This window comes from Aphidius gifuensis, linkage group LG2, assembly GCF_014905175.1.
Source record: "Aphidius gifuensis isolate YNYX2018 linkage group LG2, ASM1490517v1, whole genome shotgun sequence".
Classification (NCBI taxonomy): Eukaryota; Metazoa; Arthropoda; class Insecta; order Hymenoptera; family Braconidae; genus Aphidius; species Aphidius gifuensis.
The window spans coordinates 18,406,984-18,428,764 of record NC_057789.1 but is presented as its reverse complement, the minus strand read 5'-3'; the positions used below and the strand labels follow the sequence as shown (position 1 = coordinate 18,428,764).

Here is a 21,781-nt window from a genome sequence, read left to right as displayed (position 1 = left end):
TTATCTTTTCCTTAGCTACTGCTTTTCCTTGGACATTTTAATTTATTAAATAGATAAAATACATGTATTTTTATTAAAAAAAAATAAAAATGTCCAAGGAAGAGCAGTAGCTAATAAAAGATGTAGCTAAGGAATTAATGTTGCCAAAGAATTATGTTTTAAAGAAATATATTTGCTTGAAATATATATTTTTTATAACAATAATTCTTAGCTACATCTTTTTTTTTAGTTATTGAAAAGCCTCTTGACATTTTAATTTATTAAATAGATAAAATACATGTATTTTTATTAAAAAAAAATAAAAATGTCCAAGGAAGAGCAGTAGCTAATAAAAGATGTAGCTAAGGAATAAATGTTGCCAAAGAATTATGTTTTAAAGAAATATATTTGCTTGAAATATATATTTTTGGTAATATAATTCTTAAGTTACATCTTTTCCTTAGCTACTGCTTTTCCTTGGACATTTTAATTTATTAAATAGATAAAATACATGTATTTTTATTAAAAAATAATAAAAATGTCCAAGGAAGAGCAGTAGCTAAGGAAAAGATGTAGCTAAGGAATTAATGTTGCCAAAGAATTATGTTTTAAAGAAATATATTTGCTTGAAATATATATTTTTTGGGAACATTTGTTACATCTTTTCTTTAGCTACTGCTTTTCTTTGGACATTTTAATTTATCAAATAGATAAAATACATGTATTTTTATTAAAAAAAAATAAAAATGTCCAAGGAAGAGCAGTAGCTAAGGAAAAGATGTAGCTAAGGAATTAATGCTGCCAAAGAATTATGTTTTAAAGAAATATATTTGCTTGAAATATATATTTTTTGTTAATAATTGAAGCCTTCTTTTCCTTAGCTACTGCTTTTCCTTGGACATTTTAATTTATTAAATAGATAAAATACATGTATTTTTATTAAAAAAAAATAAAAATGTCCAAGGAAGAGCAGTAGCTAATAAAAGATGTAGCTAAGGAATAAATGTTGCCAAAGAATTATGTTTTAAAGAAATATATTTGCTTGAAATATATATTTTTTGGCAACATTAATTCCTTAGCTACATCTTTTCTTTAGCTACTGCTTTTCCTTGGACATTTTAATTTATTAAATAGATAAAATGCATGTATTTTTATTAAAAAAAAATAAAAATGTCCAAGGAAAAGCAGTAGCTAAAAAAAAGATGTAGCTATGGAATTAATGTTGCCAAAGAATTATGTTTTAAAGAAATATATTTGCTTGAAATATATATTTTTTGGGAACATTAATTCCTTAGCTACATCTTTTCTTTAGCTACTGCTTTTCCTTGGACATTTTAATTTATTAAATAGATAAAATACATGTATTTTTATTAAAAAAAAATAAAAATGTCCAAGGAAGAGCAGTAGCTAAGGAAAAGATGTAGCTAAGGAATTAATGCTGCCAAAGAATTATGTTTTAAAGAAATATATTTGCTTGAAATATATATTTTTTGGCAACATTAATTCCTTAGCTACATCTTTTCCTTGGACATTTTAATTTATTAAATAGATAAAATACATGTATTTTTATTAAAAAAAAATAAAAATGTCCAAGGAAGAGCAGTAGCTAATAAAAGATGTAGCTAAGGAATAAATGTTGCCAAAGAATTATGTTTTAAAGAAATATATTTGCTTGAAATATATATTTTCTGGTATAACAATATTTTAGTTATCTTTTTCTTTAGCTACTGCTTTTCCTTGGACATTTTAATTTATTAAATAGATAAAATACATGTATTTTTATTAAAAAATAATAAAAATGTCCAAGGAAGAGCAGTAGCTAAGGAAAAGATGTAGCTAAGGAATTAATGTTGCCAAAGAATTATGTTTTAAAGAAATATATTTGCTTGAAATATATATTTTTTGGGAACATTAATTCCTTAGCTACATCTTTTCTTTAGCTACTGCTTTTCCTTGGACATTTTAATTTATTAAATAGATAAAATACATGTATTTTTATTAAAAAAAAATAAAAATGTCCAAGGAAGAGCAGTAGCTTAGAAAAAGATGTGGCTAAAGAATTGATGATGCCAAAGAATTATGTTTTTCAAGAAATATATTTGCTTAAAATATATATTCTTTGGCAGCATTAATTCCTTAGCTACATTTTTTTCTTAGCTACTGCTTATCCTTATCATTTTCATTTATTAAATAGATAAAATACTAGTTATTTTATTCTTTAAGAATAAAGTAGTCCAAGGAAAAGCAGTAGCTAAGGAAAAGATATAGCTAAGGAAGTAATGTTGCCAAAGAATTATGTTTTAAGGAAATATATTAGCTATAAATATATTTTTAACATTACCTCTTAGCTTTTTTAGCTACTGCTTTTCCTTGGACATTTTAATTTATTAAATAGATAAAATGCATGTATTTTTATTAAAAAAAAATAAAAATGTCCAAGGAAAAGCAGTAGCTAAAAAAAAGATGTAGCTAAGGAATTAATGTTGCCAAAGAATTATGTTTTAAAGAAATATATTTGCTTGAAATATATATTTTTTGGCAACATTAATTCCTTAGCTACATCTTTTCTTTAGCTACTGCTTTTCCTTGGACATTTTAATTTATTAAATAGATAAAATACATGTATTTTTATTAAAAAATAATAAAAATGTCCAAGGAAGAGCAGTAGCTAAGGAAAAGATGTAGCTAAGGAATTAATGTTGCCAAAGAATTATGTTTTAAAGAAATATATTTGCTTGAAATATATATATTTTAAATTTAATTATTATCTTTTCTTTAGCTACTGCTTTTCCTTGGACATTTTAATTTATTAAATAGATAAAATACATGTATTTTTATTAAAAAAAAATAAAAATGTCCAAGGAAGAGCAGTAGCTAATAAAAGATGTAGCTAAGGAATAAATGTTGCCAAAGAATTATGTTTTAAAGAAATATATTTGCTTGAAATATATATTTTTTGGCAACAATCATTCCTTAGCTACTGCTTTTCCTTGGACATTTTAATTTATTAAATAGATAAAATACATGTACTTTTATTAAAAAAAAATAAAAATGTCCAAGGAAGAGCAGTAGCTAAGGAAAAGATGTAGCTAAGGAATTAATGCTGCCAAAGAATTATGTTTTAAAGAAATATATTTGCTTGAAATATATATTTTTTGGCAACATTAATTCCTTAGCTACTGCTTTTCCTTGGACATTTTTGATTATTTTATAAATGAAATACATGTAAATTTATTTTTTAAAAATACAAATGTCCAAGGAAAAGCAGTAGCTAAGGAAAAGATGTAGCTAAGGAATTTGTTGGAAATAAAATATCAATTTATAATCTTATTTTTTGTTTTGTTTAAGAAATAGCAGTGAAATGAAATAAGAGAATTATTTTTATTTTAGTTATTGGAATGAGACTGTGTGAGTGTATGGCGTGAGCACATGAGATCATTGCATGGAGTAACTAATTTTATGTTCTGAGAATTTAAGTATAAAGCGGAAATAATGAAATAACATTGGGACCGTTAAATATTAGAAGTCGATATATATATTTTGTGTGATTAATTAGTTAGTCTGTTCTGGATCTTTGTCTGAAACCTGACTTTGCCACCTTATACGTAGCTTTTTATATTAAAGAAATAATTAAATAAAAGTCTACGTTTTCAAACATTATTTATAAACCTTAATAATTTAATTAATTAATATTTAATATTTATTCTGAATTTACATGCTGAAATTCTAACAGAATTAAACTTGCTAAAAACATATATTTTTTTTAGTTCCTCCAAACATAATTTTTTGGCAACTTGAATTCCTTAGCTACACCTTTTCCTTAGCTACTGCTTTTCCTTGGGCATTTTTATTTTTAAAAAATAAATTAATATTCATTTTATTTGTAAAATAAATAAAAATGTCCAAGGAAAAGCTAAGGAATTAAGGTTGCCAAAAGTAGCCAAAAAAATATTTTTCAAGCAACATTATTTTCTTCAAACCTAATTTTTTTGGAAACTTTAATTCCTTAGCTATATCTTTTCCTTAGCTACTGCTTTTCCTTGGGCATTTTTATTTATTTTATAAATGAAATACATGTGAATTTATTTTTTAAAAACACAAATGTCCGAAGACAAGCAGTAGCTAGGGAAAAAATCATGGTAGAAGTACTACAGGTATGCAGTAGTCCATGCTTTTTTCGTCGCGTTCTGCGCAGCCTTATTTTTTCAACCAATCAAGAACGCGCCATCGAGCTGTTTTGCTTTTCTTTCTAACACGCAATCTCTATTATACGAGCCTCTCTCTCTAACATACTGTTTTGACAACTATTTTTTATATTGTTGTAAATACTAATAAATATATGTGGAGCATGTTTATAAAAAATCAAAAAAATAAAAAAACCAAGACAGTTTAACAAATAAATTATAATATTTTCATTATTGTTGTTTTTTTTATGCCACAAACAATGGAGGTTGTGGTGTATTTATTACACTTGGATTTATTTATTTAATATAAATAATTAATTTTTATTTTTGATGTATGTAAATCATTATAAAATATACCAAATCTAGTTGAATAAATATGATAACTTTTGAAAAATTTAAAAAAAACTTGGAAATTTTCTTAACAAATTTGTATCGCGCGCGCATAACGTCTTCCATTTTTGTGGCGAGAAGCCGATTCACAGCGGCCAAACCAGGCTGCGCACTGCCATACCTGTAGTATTTCTACCATGGAAAAAATGAAGCTAAGGAATTGAAGTTGCCAAAAGAATGTCCAAGGAAAAGCAGTAACTAAGGAAAAGATGGAGCTAAGAAATTATTATATATATACATAATATTAGGTGTGTTCGTTCATGGATAAAGTAGAGCGTTGTAGCTTTGGGTCATTTGAAGAAACTTTAGCAACTAAAATTTACTATTTATTTATTGCTATTCGTTTTTTCCAGTTTTTTCGCTCTCTTTCATTATTATTTATTGGTAATTTGTTCTTCCGTCTGAGAAAAAATTATTAAATTAACAAAATAAACACAATGACTGAAAATAACGAATGTTTCAGTAAATTTTAGTTACTAAAGTTTCTTCAAATGACCGCAAAACACTAGCGCTTCCTTGCATACGCTCCGTGCATACGCTCGGTGTTAATAGTGAACGAACACACCTATTATAAACTCAATTTCTTTAGTATTTTTAATGATCATTGTTTGATATTTACCCTATACATTCTCTCTGTGCAACTTCAACAGTTTTAATTTATATATAATATTATTTATTGTAGCAATTGATACTGTTCGAACTGTTCAGAACTCTTTAATGTTATTAAAATTGTTCTGGGCTGCATCAGAACCCATTAAAATGATGATAAAAAAATTTTGTTAAGTGCCCCCAGCGGAAAAAAAAGCCCTAATGAGAACAATTTTGCCCCGTGAATACGGCAGTCCAATTCACAGGGCAAATTTTTTACAATTTAGGGCCTTTTTTTGCCGCTGATGGCGCTTGTAAAATTTTTTTTATATAGATTTTACATACAAAAGCTCTACAAGCGCCGCCAGTGGAGGAAAAAAGCCCTAAATTGTAATGCCCTGTGAATTGGACTGGGGGTGCAGTTTACGATAATGTGTGGTACGACCTATGTGACAATAACAAACAATCACAACAAGTCAATTTTCTATTTATTTCAGTTTGATATAAACATTGAACAGTTATCCATCTAATTATTCGAAGTCAAAAAAAATAATGTCATGTGTCAGTACTGCCACTACAAGAAACAGCTTTTTCCTATAAAATTTTAGTCGGTATTACAGAGCGAAATTGCAAAACAAAAAAAAATTTTTTATCAAAGGAATGCACCCATGTAGTGCTTTTACCATGAATATTCGCGCATGTGCATAAGGTTTCTCATGACCCCTTCTGCCGGTTTCACTCTAGCTATTTATCCAGCACCCGTATTCAGAGGATGTTCTCATTAGGGCGTTTTTTTTCCGATGGTGGCGTTTGTGAAGCCTTTCTATATGAAATCTATTTAAAAAAAATTTTGTCAAGCGCCATCAGCGGAAAAAAAAAGCCCTAATGAGAACAATTTTGCCCCGTGAATAGTGAGACTAGCAGTATTCATTAGGCATTACAATTTAGGGTTTTTTCATCTACTGCGCTGGAGCTTTTATATGTAAAATCTTATATAAAAAATTTTATAAGCGCCATCAGTGGCAAAACCCCAAAATTGTATAAAAATGAAATATGAATTTATTATTTTTTCCTCTACTGGCGGCGCTTGTAGAGCTTTTGTATGTGAAATCTATATAAAAAAAATTTTACAAGCGCCATCAGCGGCAAAAATAGCCCTAAATTGTAAAAAATTTGCCCTGTGAATTGGACTGCTGAAAGAGACTTTATTTTCCGGATGTTCACCCTGAACGGTGTAACCGAAACTAGCGCTCCGGGCCGCAAGCCGAATTGGACTGCTGCGGGAAAAATTAAAGTTCACATTTTACGGCCGATGAGGGCGTTTGAAAATGTTGTCTGTAGAGTGGGTATAAGCAGAGTGCGGCCACAGAGGTCCCATTAGTCCGACATTTTGTGCTCGCCGTATGGAGTGGGTATAAGAGGTTTTCGTCACTTCCAAGCTCACCGTATGGAGTGGGTATATGAGGGTTTCGTCACTTCCGAGATAAAAATCATCTATGGCCGCACTCTGCTTATACCCACTCTATTGTCTGAGCACAGTTCGTTCACTTTTCACACCGAGCGTATGCACGGAGCGTATGCAAGGAAGCGCTAGCGTTTTGCGGTCATTTGAAGAAACTGTAGTATCTAAAATTTACTATTTATTTATTGCTATTCGTTTTTTCCAGTTCTTTCGCTCTCTTTCATCATTATTAATTGGTAATTCGTTCTTGCGTCTGAGAAAAAATTATTAAATTAACAAAATAAACACAATGACTGAAAATAACGAATGTTTCAGTAAATTTTAGTTACTAAAGTTTCTTCAAATGACCGCAAAACTCTAGCGCTTCCTTGCATACGCTCCGTGCATACGCTCGGTGTGAATAGTGAACGAACACACCTACATCTATGTAATCGCCGTGATCATCTCCTGTCAGCCTCCCTCTACATAGCCTCTATGATTGTGCGAACTTGCGAATTATCTTATTTTGGATTGGTCATTTTCGATGGTTTTTAATATCGAAACAGTTTCAAAGTAGTACAAAGACCAGATGATTTAAACAATGGCTCGACTAATGTTGAACCCGGAGAATATTCTCATAAAAATACCATCATATGAAATAGAGCAGGGTATAACAACTTATCTTATTGAGGTTCAGGTTAACGAAGTTGTCTGGACGTTAAAGCATCGATATAGTGAATTCGCGGAGCTTCATGAAATTCTTATCTCGGAGCACTGTGTTGAAAAAGAAATTCTACCGCCGAAAAAATTTATTGGTAACAAAAATGAGTTATTCATCGAAAAGCGACGAAAAAGTTTAGAAATTTATTTGAACACTGCTTATAATTATCTAAAAAAAACAATGCCAAGAGAGCTAGCAATATTCTTGGGTCTTCATCTCTATGACATTTTTTTTTTACTCCAAAATATGGCACTACATTTTTTTACTGAAGGAGAATCTCTTTTAAAATCACCGAACAGTTATAATTTCTCTCCAGTTCAGGTAAAGGCATCAACTATCAAATTGCAAATTATTCGTTGTAAAAATATATACGACACTTAAACAATAGAAGATTTCTTTTAAATTTTTAACTAGCATTCAATTATCAAATTGCAAATTATTCGTTGTAAAAATATATACGACACTTAAACAACAGAAGATTTATTTTAAATTTTTAACTAGCAATTCAAAATTAACTTTTCTAATCTTTTTTTAGCTTTATGCAATCAGCGAACGGCTGAAACAACCGTGTTCAACTTTTGAAGTAATAGACAAAAAATTTGACTTCAGTCATGTACTAGACTTTAACTCACATTTAAAATTTTTGAACATCCATGGAGTTTCTGGAAAATTTGGTACAAGCAATATAATTCCATCTACTCTTCCGATCGAATTAACTAGTTTCAAAAGTGTTGAACACTTAGTAGTAAATGATTATCCGATTGTCAAAATTTATGGAATGGGTAACCTTCGAGATACTGTAAAAATTTTAGAAGTTCATAGCACAGAGTTAAAGAATATTGTTGAATTGGTAATGTGTGAAGAATTACATAAAAAAATAGAAAATGCAAATGACTCTCATGTTTGGTTAAAAGTAACCCATTTGGATCTAAGTGATAACTATATTGAAACAATCGATGAAGCGATTAAACTATTGCCTCACATCGAATCCTTAATTTTGAACAACAATGTATTATCTGAAATATCAAATGTGACGCTTTTACCGAGACTATCAAAAATTCATTTAGCTTCAAATAGTTTTAAAACTTTACCAGAAGATTTACACACTAAATTAGGAAACATAGTGTCGATCGACATATCACAAAATCAACTAAGTTCTCTTATTAGTTTTTCTAAACTTTATTCACTGGAATGGCTTGATGTGAGCTGTAACAAAATTGAAGATATCAATGAAATCAAATATATTGGTTCGCTTCCTTGTTTAGAAAATTTACGCCTGACTGGCAATTTTGTCTCAACAATTATTGATTATAGAGTAAAAACACTAGAACCATTTGGAAAAAGAGCTGCTGATATTTGTCTAGATAACGAAAAACCGAATCAAAAGGAACTTGATACAGTTGCAGTGTTGCAGGCACTTCGAATTGCAAGAGAAGGAAAATTTTCATTTTTTAACTCTGCGGATTCCACACTTTTTTCGGCTGAAGTACCAAGGACTTAATAATGATATACTTTTCTGGGCAGAATGGGTAAACCTATTTTTTGAAGCGAAAAATAGTTGTCTTTCTTGGAACGAACTCAACGACCGTAAGCTTAAAAGTTTGTTGAGTAATTGCAAGTTAGTGGCAGTGATGAGTAATTCGACGGATTTTAGGGTATCATACAATCATACATATGATACGTATGATACTACAAATGTTAAAAGTGTCCTCTTTTTTTTATAAAATAAAGTAAATCATTTATTAAAAGGTAGGTCCGTGGTGGACAGTTGGCCGAGAGGGTGTGAAATATCTGATCTCGGAAATTTTTTTTCAATACTTGGCGATTTGCCTGAATTTGCTATAGAAATAAAAAAATTTGAAAAAAAGATCATTTTGTTTGAATTAATATGATACATGAATTGAATCGAAACTATTTATAAAAATATTGTGTTTAAACATTATTGCTAGTTCTGAATATAATTGCTACATTTCTTTTTAGCATAAATTTTATACATTTCTTTGTGTTTATGTTTCTATATAAATAACATGTGTATAACTTCAGTTGTTACTGAACCACGCTTTTTATCATTGCTTGTCGAGAATTGCATTCTTACCAATATGATTTCTATTAATTTATCCTACGACAATATGCGATGAAAAGACTCTTGTGTTGCACGTAATAATTTATAATATTATTTATTTTATTACTAATAAATTATTCAATCTAATTTGGAATAGAAAACTAATCGATTGTTATAAAAATTCAAGTGACATATGAAATATGTCATAATAGTGATACTAGTAGTTCTTTTGTGTATTTATTTTTTTTCCTGTTTATTTTCACGCATGCGCAATCGAATGCGCAGTCAGCAAAAAGTCAGTTTGCAACAGCGTAGGACATGAGGGGCTGGATCAGCCATGTTTCAATTTTTCAAGAATTATTTGTTTGACGCCACTGTTCTTTCATCAAGTTTGCATGACAGGCGCATGTGCATGATCATGCGTATGTCATGCAAAATTGAGGAGAGAGCAGTGGCGTCGAAACAAATAATTCTTAAAAAATAAGAATTAAAACATGGCTGATCCAGCTCCTTATGTCCTACGCTGTTGCAATCTGACTTTTTTCCGACTGCGCATTCAACTGCGCATGCGCAAAAATAAACAGAAAAAAAAAATAAACACCCAAAAGAAAGCACCTAATATGTACTCGTAACGGCTGATAAGGTACGCGCATGCGCACCACTGAAATATAATAAAACTGGAAGCCGAACTTCGTGTCGCCGAGAGAGAAACTCAATGGTTGGGATGTTGTCCTTGTCGGTACAGTCACGTCAACTATAATTGGTTGAGACTATTGAAATATAATGTAACTTTTATACCGTTTAGTACTAGTTTGTTTTGATGTTGACTGTACAAGATTTAATGTGCGTATGCGTGAGTGAGAGGGAATGCCAACCAATGTATTGCTATCTCGAGCGACACTCCGTACATTGGCTAAGCATAGGAATTCACCTTCCAGTTTTATTATATTTCAGTGATATGCGCACTCGCTTTTCCATGGTTATTAATTTTCAGCTTTTTATTATTATTTTAATTAATTAATTATTATCAGGCAAATAACGAGGCAGAAAAATTTGAATCCAGCAAATCAAACTCTACAAATTAACGATAAAAAAACTTGTGATAACAAATTAGAATTTTTGTTTCGGCTCACTTCCATACTCATTTTCAATAATTAATAACAATTGAACTAATATCAGGCAAATTTTTTTATTGCCATAGCAAATTCAGACAAATCGCCAAGTATTGAAAAAATTTTCCAAGGCCAGCTATTTCACACTCTTTCGGCTAAGTGTCTACCACTAGCAAGGTCTGCAGATTAATATGTAGGTGTGTTCGTTCACTTTTCAAACTGGGGTGCGTTCTTAATCTTAAATAGAGAGTTAAGCGGTGTCTCCACGCTATAGAAATGCTTGCAAGATCGTTTATCACTAGATAATTACTAGAATTTTGGTGGAAATCAGCCTTTAAAAGCCTTGCAAGACTATCGCAGCCAACGGGACATGGTCCATTTTTTCGTGCAAGATCTTGCTGCAAGAACTTTCATGAGATTTCTAGAGCATAAAATGAATTGACGCATAGAAGGACGTCGGAGTTAACTTGATGAAACTTAGAAAAAATAAGAAGCCCTGTGGTCTAGTGGTCAAGGCGTTTGCCCGGAAAGCAAAAGACCCGGGTTCGATTCCCGGCGGGGGAACTTCGTTATTTTTTCTGAGTTTCTGGTTTTTTTTTCAAAAAATGAATTGACGCATAGAAGGACGTCGGAGTTAACTTGATGAAACTTAGAAAAAATAAGAAGCCCTGTGGTCTAGTGGTCAAGGCGTTTGCCCGGAAAGCAAAAGACCCGGGTTCGATTCCCGGCGGGGGAACTTCGTTATTTTTTCTGAGTTTCTGGTTTTTTTTCAAAAAATGAATTGACGCATAGAAGGACGTCGGAGTTAACTTGATGAAACTTAGAAAAAATAAGAAGCCCTGTGGTCTAGTGGTCAAGGCGTTTGCCCGGAAAGCAAAAGACCCGGGTTCGATTCCCGGCGGGGGAACTTCGTTATTTTTTCTGAGTTTCTGGTTTTTTTTCAAATGCTTGCAAGATCTTGCAGCAAGATCTATCATCACTAGATAATTACTAGAATTTTGGTGGAAATCAGCCTTAAAAAGCCTTGCAAGACTATCGCAGCCAATGGGACATGTTCCATTTTTTCGTGCAAGATCTTGCACGAGATTTCTATAGCGTGGAGACACCGCTTTATAGCATACCGCTTTGGTGGAGCTCACGGAATGGAGCAAGTCAGTACCTTTTTTTGCCGTTGGTGACGCTTGTGCTACAACAGTTCCATGGTCACATGTTATTTTTGTTTACGTCTATATCAAGAAGACTAGAAATACAGGAGGACTTACTCCCTATCTCGCCTGTATATAAAAACCGTTCCGCTATATGGTCGCCGCAAAATTGAGGGGCGCTAGTAGTACCACGGTAACGTGCGCGACTTGTATCGCTTTTTTTTACAATGCGCACAATACAAACATACTCTAACAAACATCATGTGTATAATGCTCTATTAGTGTTTGTCAGAGTATGTTTGTATTGTGCGCATTGTAAAAAAAAAGCGATACAAGTCGCGCACGTTACCGTGTTACTACTAGCGCCCCTCAATTATGCGGCGACCGTATAGCGATACGGTTTTTTGAGGCAAGTTCGTCCTCCTGTATTTCTAGTCTTCTTGGTCTATATGTATTTTCATGCATTTTTGACACTCTCATGAATACATGACAATGTCACAAATAAAAGTATATGATCATTCAAAAATTAAAATTACCGGTGTTTACATTTAATTTTTTTTTTTATTTAGTTTGAATGAATCATTACATTATTTTGCTACTTACAATAATTCATACAGAATTGAGTATTAAAAAATATCGTCTACAAATTGCTGCTAAATTTGGTGGTAAAAAAATAATTGTAAAAAATACAACAGATGGTACAATTAAATTGACTGGAAATAATGTTGAATTTTTTAATGCAAATGCAATAACATTTTATTTAGCTGGTAATAAATTAAAATATTCTGATAATTTGTATTCATGTCAAATTATTCAGTGGATGGATTTTGCTGATAATGAATTATTGCCATTAATTTGTGCTTGCTTCAATAAAACCAATAAAAAAACAACGAAGTCAAATGAGTTGGCGAACAAAAATTTGCTTGATACGATCAAAGTGCTGGACAATATCTTGCTAAATGAAACTTCTTTGGTTCGTGAGAAAATGACACTTGCTGGATTCTTGGCATAATTTTCCTATGTACACGGGATAACATGAAAACGTCCGAAAACGATATAGTCGTTTGATGAAAACCATTGAGAAAGATACAAATGAAGCAATAAATTAAGGTGAATTTCCACAAAATAGTTATCCTAGTCGCTCGGGATAACTTGCGGATAATTATGTCGAGAATCGCTATCCTGATGTACATAGCTTATATATTTTTACAACAATGATAACAGTTTACGAACAATCACTTGATTCATTTGACAGAAAAAAAATATACAATCTTTAAAGATGGTTTATGACCGTTGTTAATCAACCAGAAATTAATTCAATTATTGAAAATTTCAATTTCATGCAAATAAAACAATATCTTAATTATACTTTTGTATAAATTTTAATGTTTTCAAAAAGATAAATAATATAAATTTTTCAATCATCATTTGGTAAATTTGCTATTTTATCATTTTTTTTTTCGATTCAATATCAGAAATTACCCGAATTTCTTGCAATAATTTTTTAATATTATTACCCATTTTTGCTCATATTGGAATGATTGGAGTGCCAATTTTTTCCTTTAATTTTTCTAAGTTTTCCTGCAACAAAATGAAAAACATATAATATGATTGTTAATTAAAAGAAAATTAATTATTCTTGTAATTGAAAATAACTTCTGCTCCAGAAAAGTCCATTTTATTTACAATAATTAATGATGGTTTTTCATTTAATGCTAAGCTAAATTGTTGAATTTCATTTTTGAATCAACTCAATTGTTCCCATGGTTCATCTAAACTTGCATCTAAAATAAATAAGCACATCTTTCAGCACGTTTTAAAAATGTTATTCCAGGACCACGACTTTTGTGTGAATCCTCAATAAGACCAGGAAGATCAGCAACTATGAAAATACCATCAAGTACATATAAAAATAAATTATTAAAATATTTAAATAATATATATTTTATTTACCAGCAATTTGTTCATAATCATTATACAAAACCATTCCTAAATAAGGTTTAAGAGTTGAAAATGGATAAAAAGCAATTTTTGGTCTTTCTCGAGTGATTGATCTTAGTAGTGTACTTTTCCAGCATTTGGTAGACCAATTTATTGACAATAAAATAAATTAATTTATAAAAAACTTTTCCTTTTCCACCACATACTCGAGCCGGAAACAATGATAATTTTTGTTTTATTTATTATAAAACTTTTATGGTTTTGTTTCTTCTTTTTCAAATTGTACTTTGGAATTAACTTGCCTGTTTGATGTCAACAAAATACTGCATTGTATCAAAAGTATATTTAGCCTTCATTCTTCTCAATGGAACAGGTGCAATATTTTCTTTGTTAAATAAAAAAAACAGATCAATGAAATCTGTAAAAATCTGGCAGAATCTGTAAGAATCTGTGAGGATCTGCCAGAATCTGTAAGAAACTGTAAGAATCTGCCAGACTATTTTTACTAAAAAATTCTTAAAAAAAAAATTCTGGACGAATTATTGTAGTTATTATAAACATCACGGTAAGGTATCAAGAAACTTCAATCTCGAAGCGTTGCATTTTTTTTCTCAACTTGAATATGTTTTTTAATTTTTTATATGTATCATAATCTCAGTTCTTATATATGTGAATTAACTCTGACGAGAGCACATGTGAGGATCATTGAATAACAACTAACGTAAAATAATGATAAATGAGCTATAAAAGAATGAATTATAACAGACTAATAATTCGATGATGACTTGATGTCTCCTAATCAGTTGTATTAATTAAAAAAAATCAATTTATTGAAAAAAAAACAATATTTATAATTTGAACTGGCAGAATCTGGCAGACTGTTGAAAGTCGAGTATTTGGCTGGCAGTTTCTGACAGAATCTACCAGAATCTGCCAGTTTTTTTTCACCAGTATATTGGCAATTTCATTATTTAAAAATAATTAGTTAATGATTAATATACTGGTTAGATTCGAGGGAAGTTCAATATCAAGTTGCACATAAATTTTTTCTTTTAGTTCTACTAAGTATTTTACATTGCTTGTACATTCGACATTTTTATTTGAATATTTTTACCTTTTTCATATAATTTTGTATTTAAATTTTATTTTCTCAGCCATAGTTTCAAAGTCACCTTAGTAACTCGATATTTTACATCCGTTGAAATTAACAAAAATTGCAAACTAGTGTCTAAGCAAATTATAAACGCTAAATAGCCTGGGAACCATTAAATATTATTGGTCAAAGATGTTCCCACTTTTAATCATCCCTTCTTTTAGGGTTACCATGCGTCCTGATTTAGCAGGACATGTCCTGATTTTGATTGGCTTGTCCTGATACGGTCCTGATTTGTCAAATGTCCTGATTTTTGAGACTTGTTCACAATTTTAAAAATTTTTTTTTATTGTAATTTTTTTTTTTTAGTACATAGGTATAATATAGAATTTATCATTTACGCTAACTATGATAGACTCTTGAATACCTCTAATTATTGAAATTAAAATGGCGTGCAGAATATGTACCTCGTCCTATCGAGTATAGAGGGCCCGATGCAAAATTTCTATAGCGTAGGCAACCCTTCTTTTATTTTTGTAAATTTTGTGGCTTGCCACTTAATTTCTTTAGCTAAATTAATTTTTTAAAAATGAATAAGTAAGCCACATCCTTCCCTTAGCCATTTTTTTTACTGCTTATAATTTGTTTAAATAAATAAAAAGCTATTAACAAATGGCTAAAGAAAGAATGTGGCTTGCCAGTTAAATTTTTTAGCTAAATTGATTCTTCAAAAATTAATTGGTAAGCAACATCCTTTCCTTAGCCATTTTTTCTATAGCTTTCAATTTCCCTGGTAGAAATAATTTATCCGGATTTTTTCCGGATTTCTCAGAATTTTCTACGCAATTCACAATTGAGACTACCGGAGATATTAATCCGGAATTTATTCGGATTTTCTCCGGATTATCTTGGAAGAAAATTCGGTTTTTATATTTCGGATGTAAACTCTTATTTCTGGTTCTTTTATTAATTTTTCTATTTTTTTTTGTTGGTTTTTTTTAAGCGAAAATTCCGGAAAAAATCCGGAGATATTATGAAAATAGTCTGGAGATTACTCTGTAAATATCTCTGGAAGTCTCAATTACGTCGAAATCCTATTGACAATCAATTGGTAAGCAACATCTATTTCTTAGCCATTTTTCCTATAGCTTTCAATTTGTTTGAATAAATAAAAAGCTATATTGTCAAGTTGCTAAAAAAAGGATGTAGCTCGCTAATTATTTTCTTTAGCCAAAGTAATTTTTCAAAAATTAATTGGTAAGCAACTTCCTTCCTTAGCCATTTTTCTCATAGCTTTCAGTTTGTTTAAATAATTATCAATTTAACAACTTAAAAGCTATAACAAAAAAGCCTAACGAAAGGATTTTGCTTACCAATTAATTTTTGATGGATTAATTTAGACAAAAAAATTAACTACTGTAAAAAATTTTTCTATCGTTTGTGTAATTTTGATGAATAATTATTGAATAATTAAAAGAAAACAAATGAATAAGTAACATATAATCAAAATAAATGAATTGTTATGATTATCTACTTGAAACATAAATTTATAGGTGGAGGGGGTAAAATTTTGGAGTGGGAGGAAAATGTCCTGATTTGGCTTTTTCGAGATATGGTAACCCTACCTTCTTTATTTTATGATTTTATGGGAATTTTTATTTTAATAATTTAAGGTACTCTAGCGACTCCCTGATAGACCTTCTGGATACAATATATCATCCGGAAGTTACCCTGGTAGAAATTCAGTCTCATAAACGTCTAACAACTAGCTTTTTTTACTAGATTCAAACTCAGATGTAGATAGTTTGTAGATTCAAAACTAGACGTTTACGATTTCTGTAGAAATAGACAATTGGCTAGTCTATGGCTAGTTCGCTAGTTTCTGAAAAAAAAAAAATTATTATTATAATAACGCTGTGTTTCCTTAATTTTTTTTTTGTACAACTGATCGGGATCGAACCTATGTACCTAGCTACCTACCTGAACTTAGTTTCTAAATGCGAGTGTATTACCCGAAGCCAACGCGCGTCAATGTGAATGTTGGAAAATTTTTGTCATTATTAAGAAATACCTTCAATGCATTCAAAAAAACGTTATTTTTATGAATAAATTAAATAAATATAAAAAATAAAAAGAAAACTTATTTATTTTTATTTTTATTTTTTTTTATAAAGTTAAAAATCTAAACCAAGAATAAATTAATAATATTTAAATTTTATTGTCAACAAAATACAGTCACGATTTTATTTTTCATTTACTACTTGGTTTGAAAAAAAAAAAATTATTAATTAATTAATTAGATTAAATTAATATTAATCTAAATTTATATTTTGAGATTCATTTAACTTATTTATAAAAATATGTATTTTTTTAGATTTTTTTGGAAGGTCTCTATAATAAGGAAAAAATTTTTCTAACTTCCATGTTAAGTTGTACACTGAGAGAAATATTAACTAAGAATTACAAACGTAAAAGAAAAAAATACAAAATAAATAGTAAAAACTGCGTTCCCCCGTCATTTATAAGAATTATTCGTATATTGATAGATAATTTTTACAATAAAATTATGTAAAAAATCTGGCCATTGACTATATACACTACTAAGTCATAAAATTTACACAATTTTATTGTAATTTCTGTTTAAAAAAATGACTAAATTCACGACACTCACAAGTAAAATCTAGCAGACTAAGAATTTACACACTACCGGTTTTAGAATTTACTAAATTTTATTACAAATTTTATTTAAAAGTTGGACATTTTTTGTGTTAAGTTGGGCAGTTTGTGCTAGATTCACGGAGAATAGCAATCAATTCCCGGCAACATTTTTTCTTTTCTGTTTACACGCTCAAAACTCGAAAACTAATTGTTAAATAGAAAAAAGTTATTCTTGATAAATTGTTTAGAAATAAATAACCAACAATAAACCTCGCTTAACCCCATACCTAGCTTCAACAGATAAGGCTGTAGAAATGCTTGAAATTACATGACAGTTCAATCATTTGTTCAATCGGTCGGCCATCTTTGTGTTATTTCGTCCCACAAACAGAATTTTTACAAAGCTATATAAAAAAATTTAAGTCTATGCTAAATTTTATATTCAGTATTTATTATCTATATAACTATTAAAACAATATTTTTTACAAATATTTAAATGTTTAATTTTACTGATTAAGATATTTTTAGTTATTAAATAATCTTTTTATTTTATTTAAACAACAATCAAAGTAATACATTTTAATAATATATATACATGATATATATTGAATAATTTTATATAATATGTTCATATACAATACATTATTTTTAATTTCAGTATACCAATAATTAATAACATTTTACAATTTTACTATAATATTTATAAGTCATTATTTAGTTAAATTCATCAATAGTAAAAAATATTTAAGTCTATGTAATTTATATCACATAATTTTAATATATATATAAGAATATTTATTAATTGTGCAGTATTTTATTCATATAATAATTTTATTGTTTTAAAACATGTATATTCATTTTAATTGACTCATAATCATTATCTAGATTAATCAAAAAGTAATTTTTATAAATATTGTTTGAATGAATTTCAATAATAAACTTCACTCAACCCCATGTCCATCTGCAATAGATAACGATGTATAGAGGCTTGAAGTAACCCAACAATTTTTTGACATTTTACACATTTTACATAATTTTATTGTAGAATTCCGACTCTCGCGGCCAGTCCCAGAATTAAAACAAAAATTACAAAGTACTATAGTAATTTCTATCCAACCATGATTTTAATTTTTAGTTAAAATTTCTCTCAGTGTACAAAAAAAAAAACCCATTAAAAAAATTGAAAATTAAAAATCTTACAAAAAATAAAAATAATAATAATTTTCTTTATTGTTAATTTAAAAAGTTTATTGTTTTTATTTTGAAGCGTTCATTGTTTAATTATTTTTTGGCAACAAATCCTTTTTTCTAGTATACATTTTATAGCTTATCAATAGCTAGTTACAAGATTCAATATAACCGAACTATAAACGGAACTCTACCAATCTCGGATTTCTTTTAACGTCCGATGCTGTTTAATACGCAAAGTATTTTTGCTTCTGTTCACATTATATTTTATTATAAAATTTGTATGAAAAAATTATAATTGATCAGATTTTGTTTTTATAAAAATTATATATTATAATTAGTTGCATATTCGCCGAGCGTCATGTTGCTGTGGTATGTTTAAAATTGAAATAAAAAAATAAATATGTCGTCGATAGAATTAAAATAACATAATTTCAAAAGCTTTAAATATAATTGTTAACGAGATAAATTGAATTCTGAAAATGTATTTTTTCATACTACTTTGTTCAATAAATTAATTTTTTACGGTAGTTTGTTGCCGATTGTCAATATGTATATTGTTTACTTTTTATTATATGAGTTAATGTCGATGAAAATTCAATTTGTCTAACTTTGAATGAAAAGAGTCGAATTTAATCAGTAACTTGTCAGTGGCAATATTGTTAAGCAGTATATCAAGAAGTTTTATAGAAATTTTCAGATATTTTTATTAATTATTGACTGAGTTATTAATTTGCCAACAAATTGCTAGCTACCGTTACGGCTATATATGCGTGATCGTCAGCCCCCTCTCTCGCGAACGCCTATGTTCACGCGCCTGTATATCCATATAAATACAAACAGTATGCGCGCAATTTGTTGTTAAATTAATAACTCAGTCAATAATTAATAAAAATATCTGAAAATTTCTATAAAACTTCTTGATATACTGCTTAGCAATATTGCCACTGACAAGTTACTCAATTATTAAATTTCTCTGACTCTTTTTTCATTCAAAGTTAGACAAATTGAATTTTTCATCGACATTAAACAATCATATAATAAAAATTAAACAATATTAATAAATACATTTTTTGATCATACTGTTGCAATCGGTAGCTTATAATGAGGCTACAGTAAAAAATTCAAGTTAATTTATTAATTTTTAAAGAAGTTATCTTGAGTTATATTATTGAAAAAAAGTATTTTTTTCGAAAAAAAAAATTTCGTTTATATTTTTTATCTCGTTAACTAATTATTATAAAAAAAAATTTATTTGAAGAAAATCATGTATTTTTTAATTCTATCGACGACTGTATTTTTATTTTTTTTTATTTTTCAATTTTAATTTTTCCTATTTTTCACCCACAGCAACATAGCGTTTTCTTGACTTCGAGCGCTCGGCGAGTTATTGCATCCGGACCCTCAATTATCAACAACAATATTAATTATGTTTAAATATTTTTATCAATGCAGTCTATGTAACTGAGGGTGCACTCTACTGGTGTATTTCCACACTCACAGACCCATAGATGATACACGACCGACAGATTATTATTTTTTTTTTTTCGGATGAATCCACTTTTTATGTAAATTTTAATATCAGTTATATATATGTTAGTGTATATTTTTCGAGTTCAATTAAACATCTTAGCTATAATTTATTCCTTGTTTACAATAATTTACGCACTGTCAATACATGCAAACCTTTTCTTTTTTTTAAAAAGTCATTTATCAAATGCAATTAAATGCTTTTCATTTTTCAATCATAAAAATACATTTTTGCATAGACACTTGAAACATATAATTATTAATAGCACCTCATAAGACATTCATTTAATATGAGATGAAGTTTATATGTATCTATTAACAGAACTGCTAACATACATACAAGCTAATGTTTAAAAAAAACTATTTCCTGTGACTCCCAGTACTGATTTTAAAGCAACGTTGCTTTAAAATCATTACAGATAAAATACACGATACAAAAATATCTTCTATTATTTATTAAAGAAAAGTTTCTTGAAATTATTTGAAAACATTTCTTTAGATTAATTAAAAAAAGATGCATGCCAGGATTAGATTAATAATGATTATTAATAAAAATAGTAATTATAATTTATGATTATATGAAATTCAAATCTTGTTCTACGACACAATACGCAATTTCAATTCATTAATCTTTTGTAATAGTAGCTTCTTTGTATGACAAAAAATGTTATATATTACGGTGATATAAAAAACAGATTTATTGAATTGGTTCAATATATTGATAAACAAAATAAAAAATTTAAAGTAATAACATGTTTTACTATCATTATCGTTCAAAATTACTTGAAGGTACATTTATATTTGGAAAATAATATTCTATTTATCAATTTTGAACTCGTGTTTCTTGAATTTAATGTATTTTAAAATACGATACTGGTTTACGCAGATAGTTACCACGTCAAATAATTACTGACACAGGGACTTTTTTTTCGGTTACTAAGCAAGGTAGGATCTTCTTGTTCCGTAGGAACATATGCTCTGACATTTTCAAGTTGGCTCCCGTAGCCTCAAGCCCGTGTATTTCGGTAGGGGCTTATTTGGCAGTCTAGTTCCTCCCGATTCACCAGACAAGGTCTAGTTATTTTGATATCAAATGATACTCCCATTTATTTTCTACAATATCGGTCTCAATTCTACATTACCAGCTCAAAAGCAGATTTCGTCGAATAAATTGAAATAATATTAAAAAAAAATATAGTCAAGTCCCCCAAGGTGCACCCTAAGTGTTCCGTAGGATTTTTTATTTTTTTTCTTGTTGTTTGATTTGTTTTTTCATTTTATTGTAAAATAAATGACTATTTTTTTTGTTTTGTTTTATTTTCTAATGTTGTTTATTTCTGTTGTTTAATAAAAAAAAACAAACGACCGAAAATTTCAAAAAAATAACGTAAAGTCTACAGATGAAGCGTCATCGATTTAAACATTGCCGGAATCGATCTGTCAATATTTCAAATTGGGCCCTATCGAAAAATGGGAGAATTAAATCTAATAAAGCCCAAAAACTGAAAATAAATATGATGATTTAACATAAAATTTAACATCAACACCCAAATATCTTATTCTGACACTACATTTAGTTTAATAAAAAAAAAAATAAACGACCAAAAAATTTCAAAAAAAAATATCGTAGAGTCTACAGATGAAGCGTCGTCGATTGAATCATTGCCGGATTCGATCCGTCAATATTTAAAATTGGGCCCTGTAGAAAAATGGCACTATCACAACTGATAAGGGCCAAAAATTGAAAAT

General features: G+C 29.0%; 1 protein-coding gene across 1 annotated transcript; it reads left to right on the top strand.

Moving 5' to 3' along the window:
- The first annotated feature begins 6,953 nt into the window (after nucleotides 1–6,953).
- LOC122849270 (nischarin) lies at nucleotides 6,954–9,172 on the top strand. Its single transcript, XM_044147946.1, has 2 exons — nucleotides 6,954–7,624; nucleotides 7,839–9,172. The coding sequence occupies exons 1-2, from the start codon at nucleotides 7,184–7,186 to the stop codon at nucleotides 8,802–8,804; spliced, it is 1,407 nt and encodes a 468-aa protein (XP_044003881.1). The 5' UTR covers nucleotides 6,954–7,183; the 3' UTR covers nucleotides 8,805–9,172.
- The last annotated feature ends 12,609 nt before the right edge of the window (nucleotides 9,173–21,781 follow it).

Coding starts and splice junctions, on each gene's coding strand:
- LOC122849270 (XM_044147946.1), top strand. CDS start 7,184: ATGGCTCGACTAATGTTGAACCCGGAGAATATTCTCATAAAAATACCA. Junction 7,625..7,838: donor ATAATTTCTCTCCAGTTCAG/GTAAAGGCATCA, acceptor ATCTTTTTTTAG/CTTTATGCAATCAGCGAACG.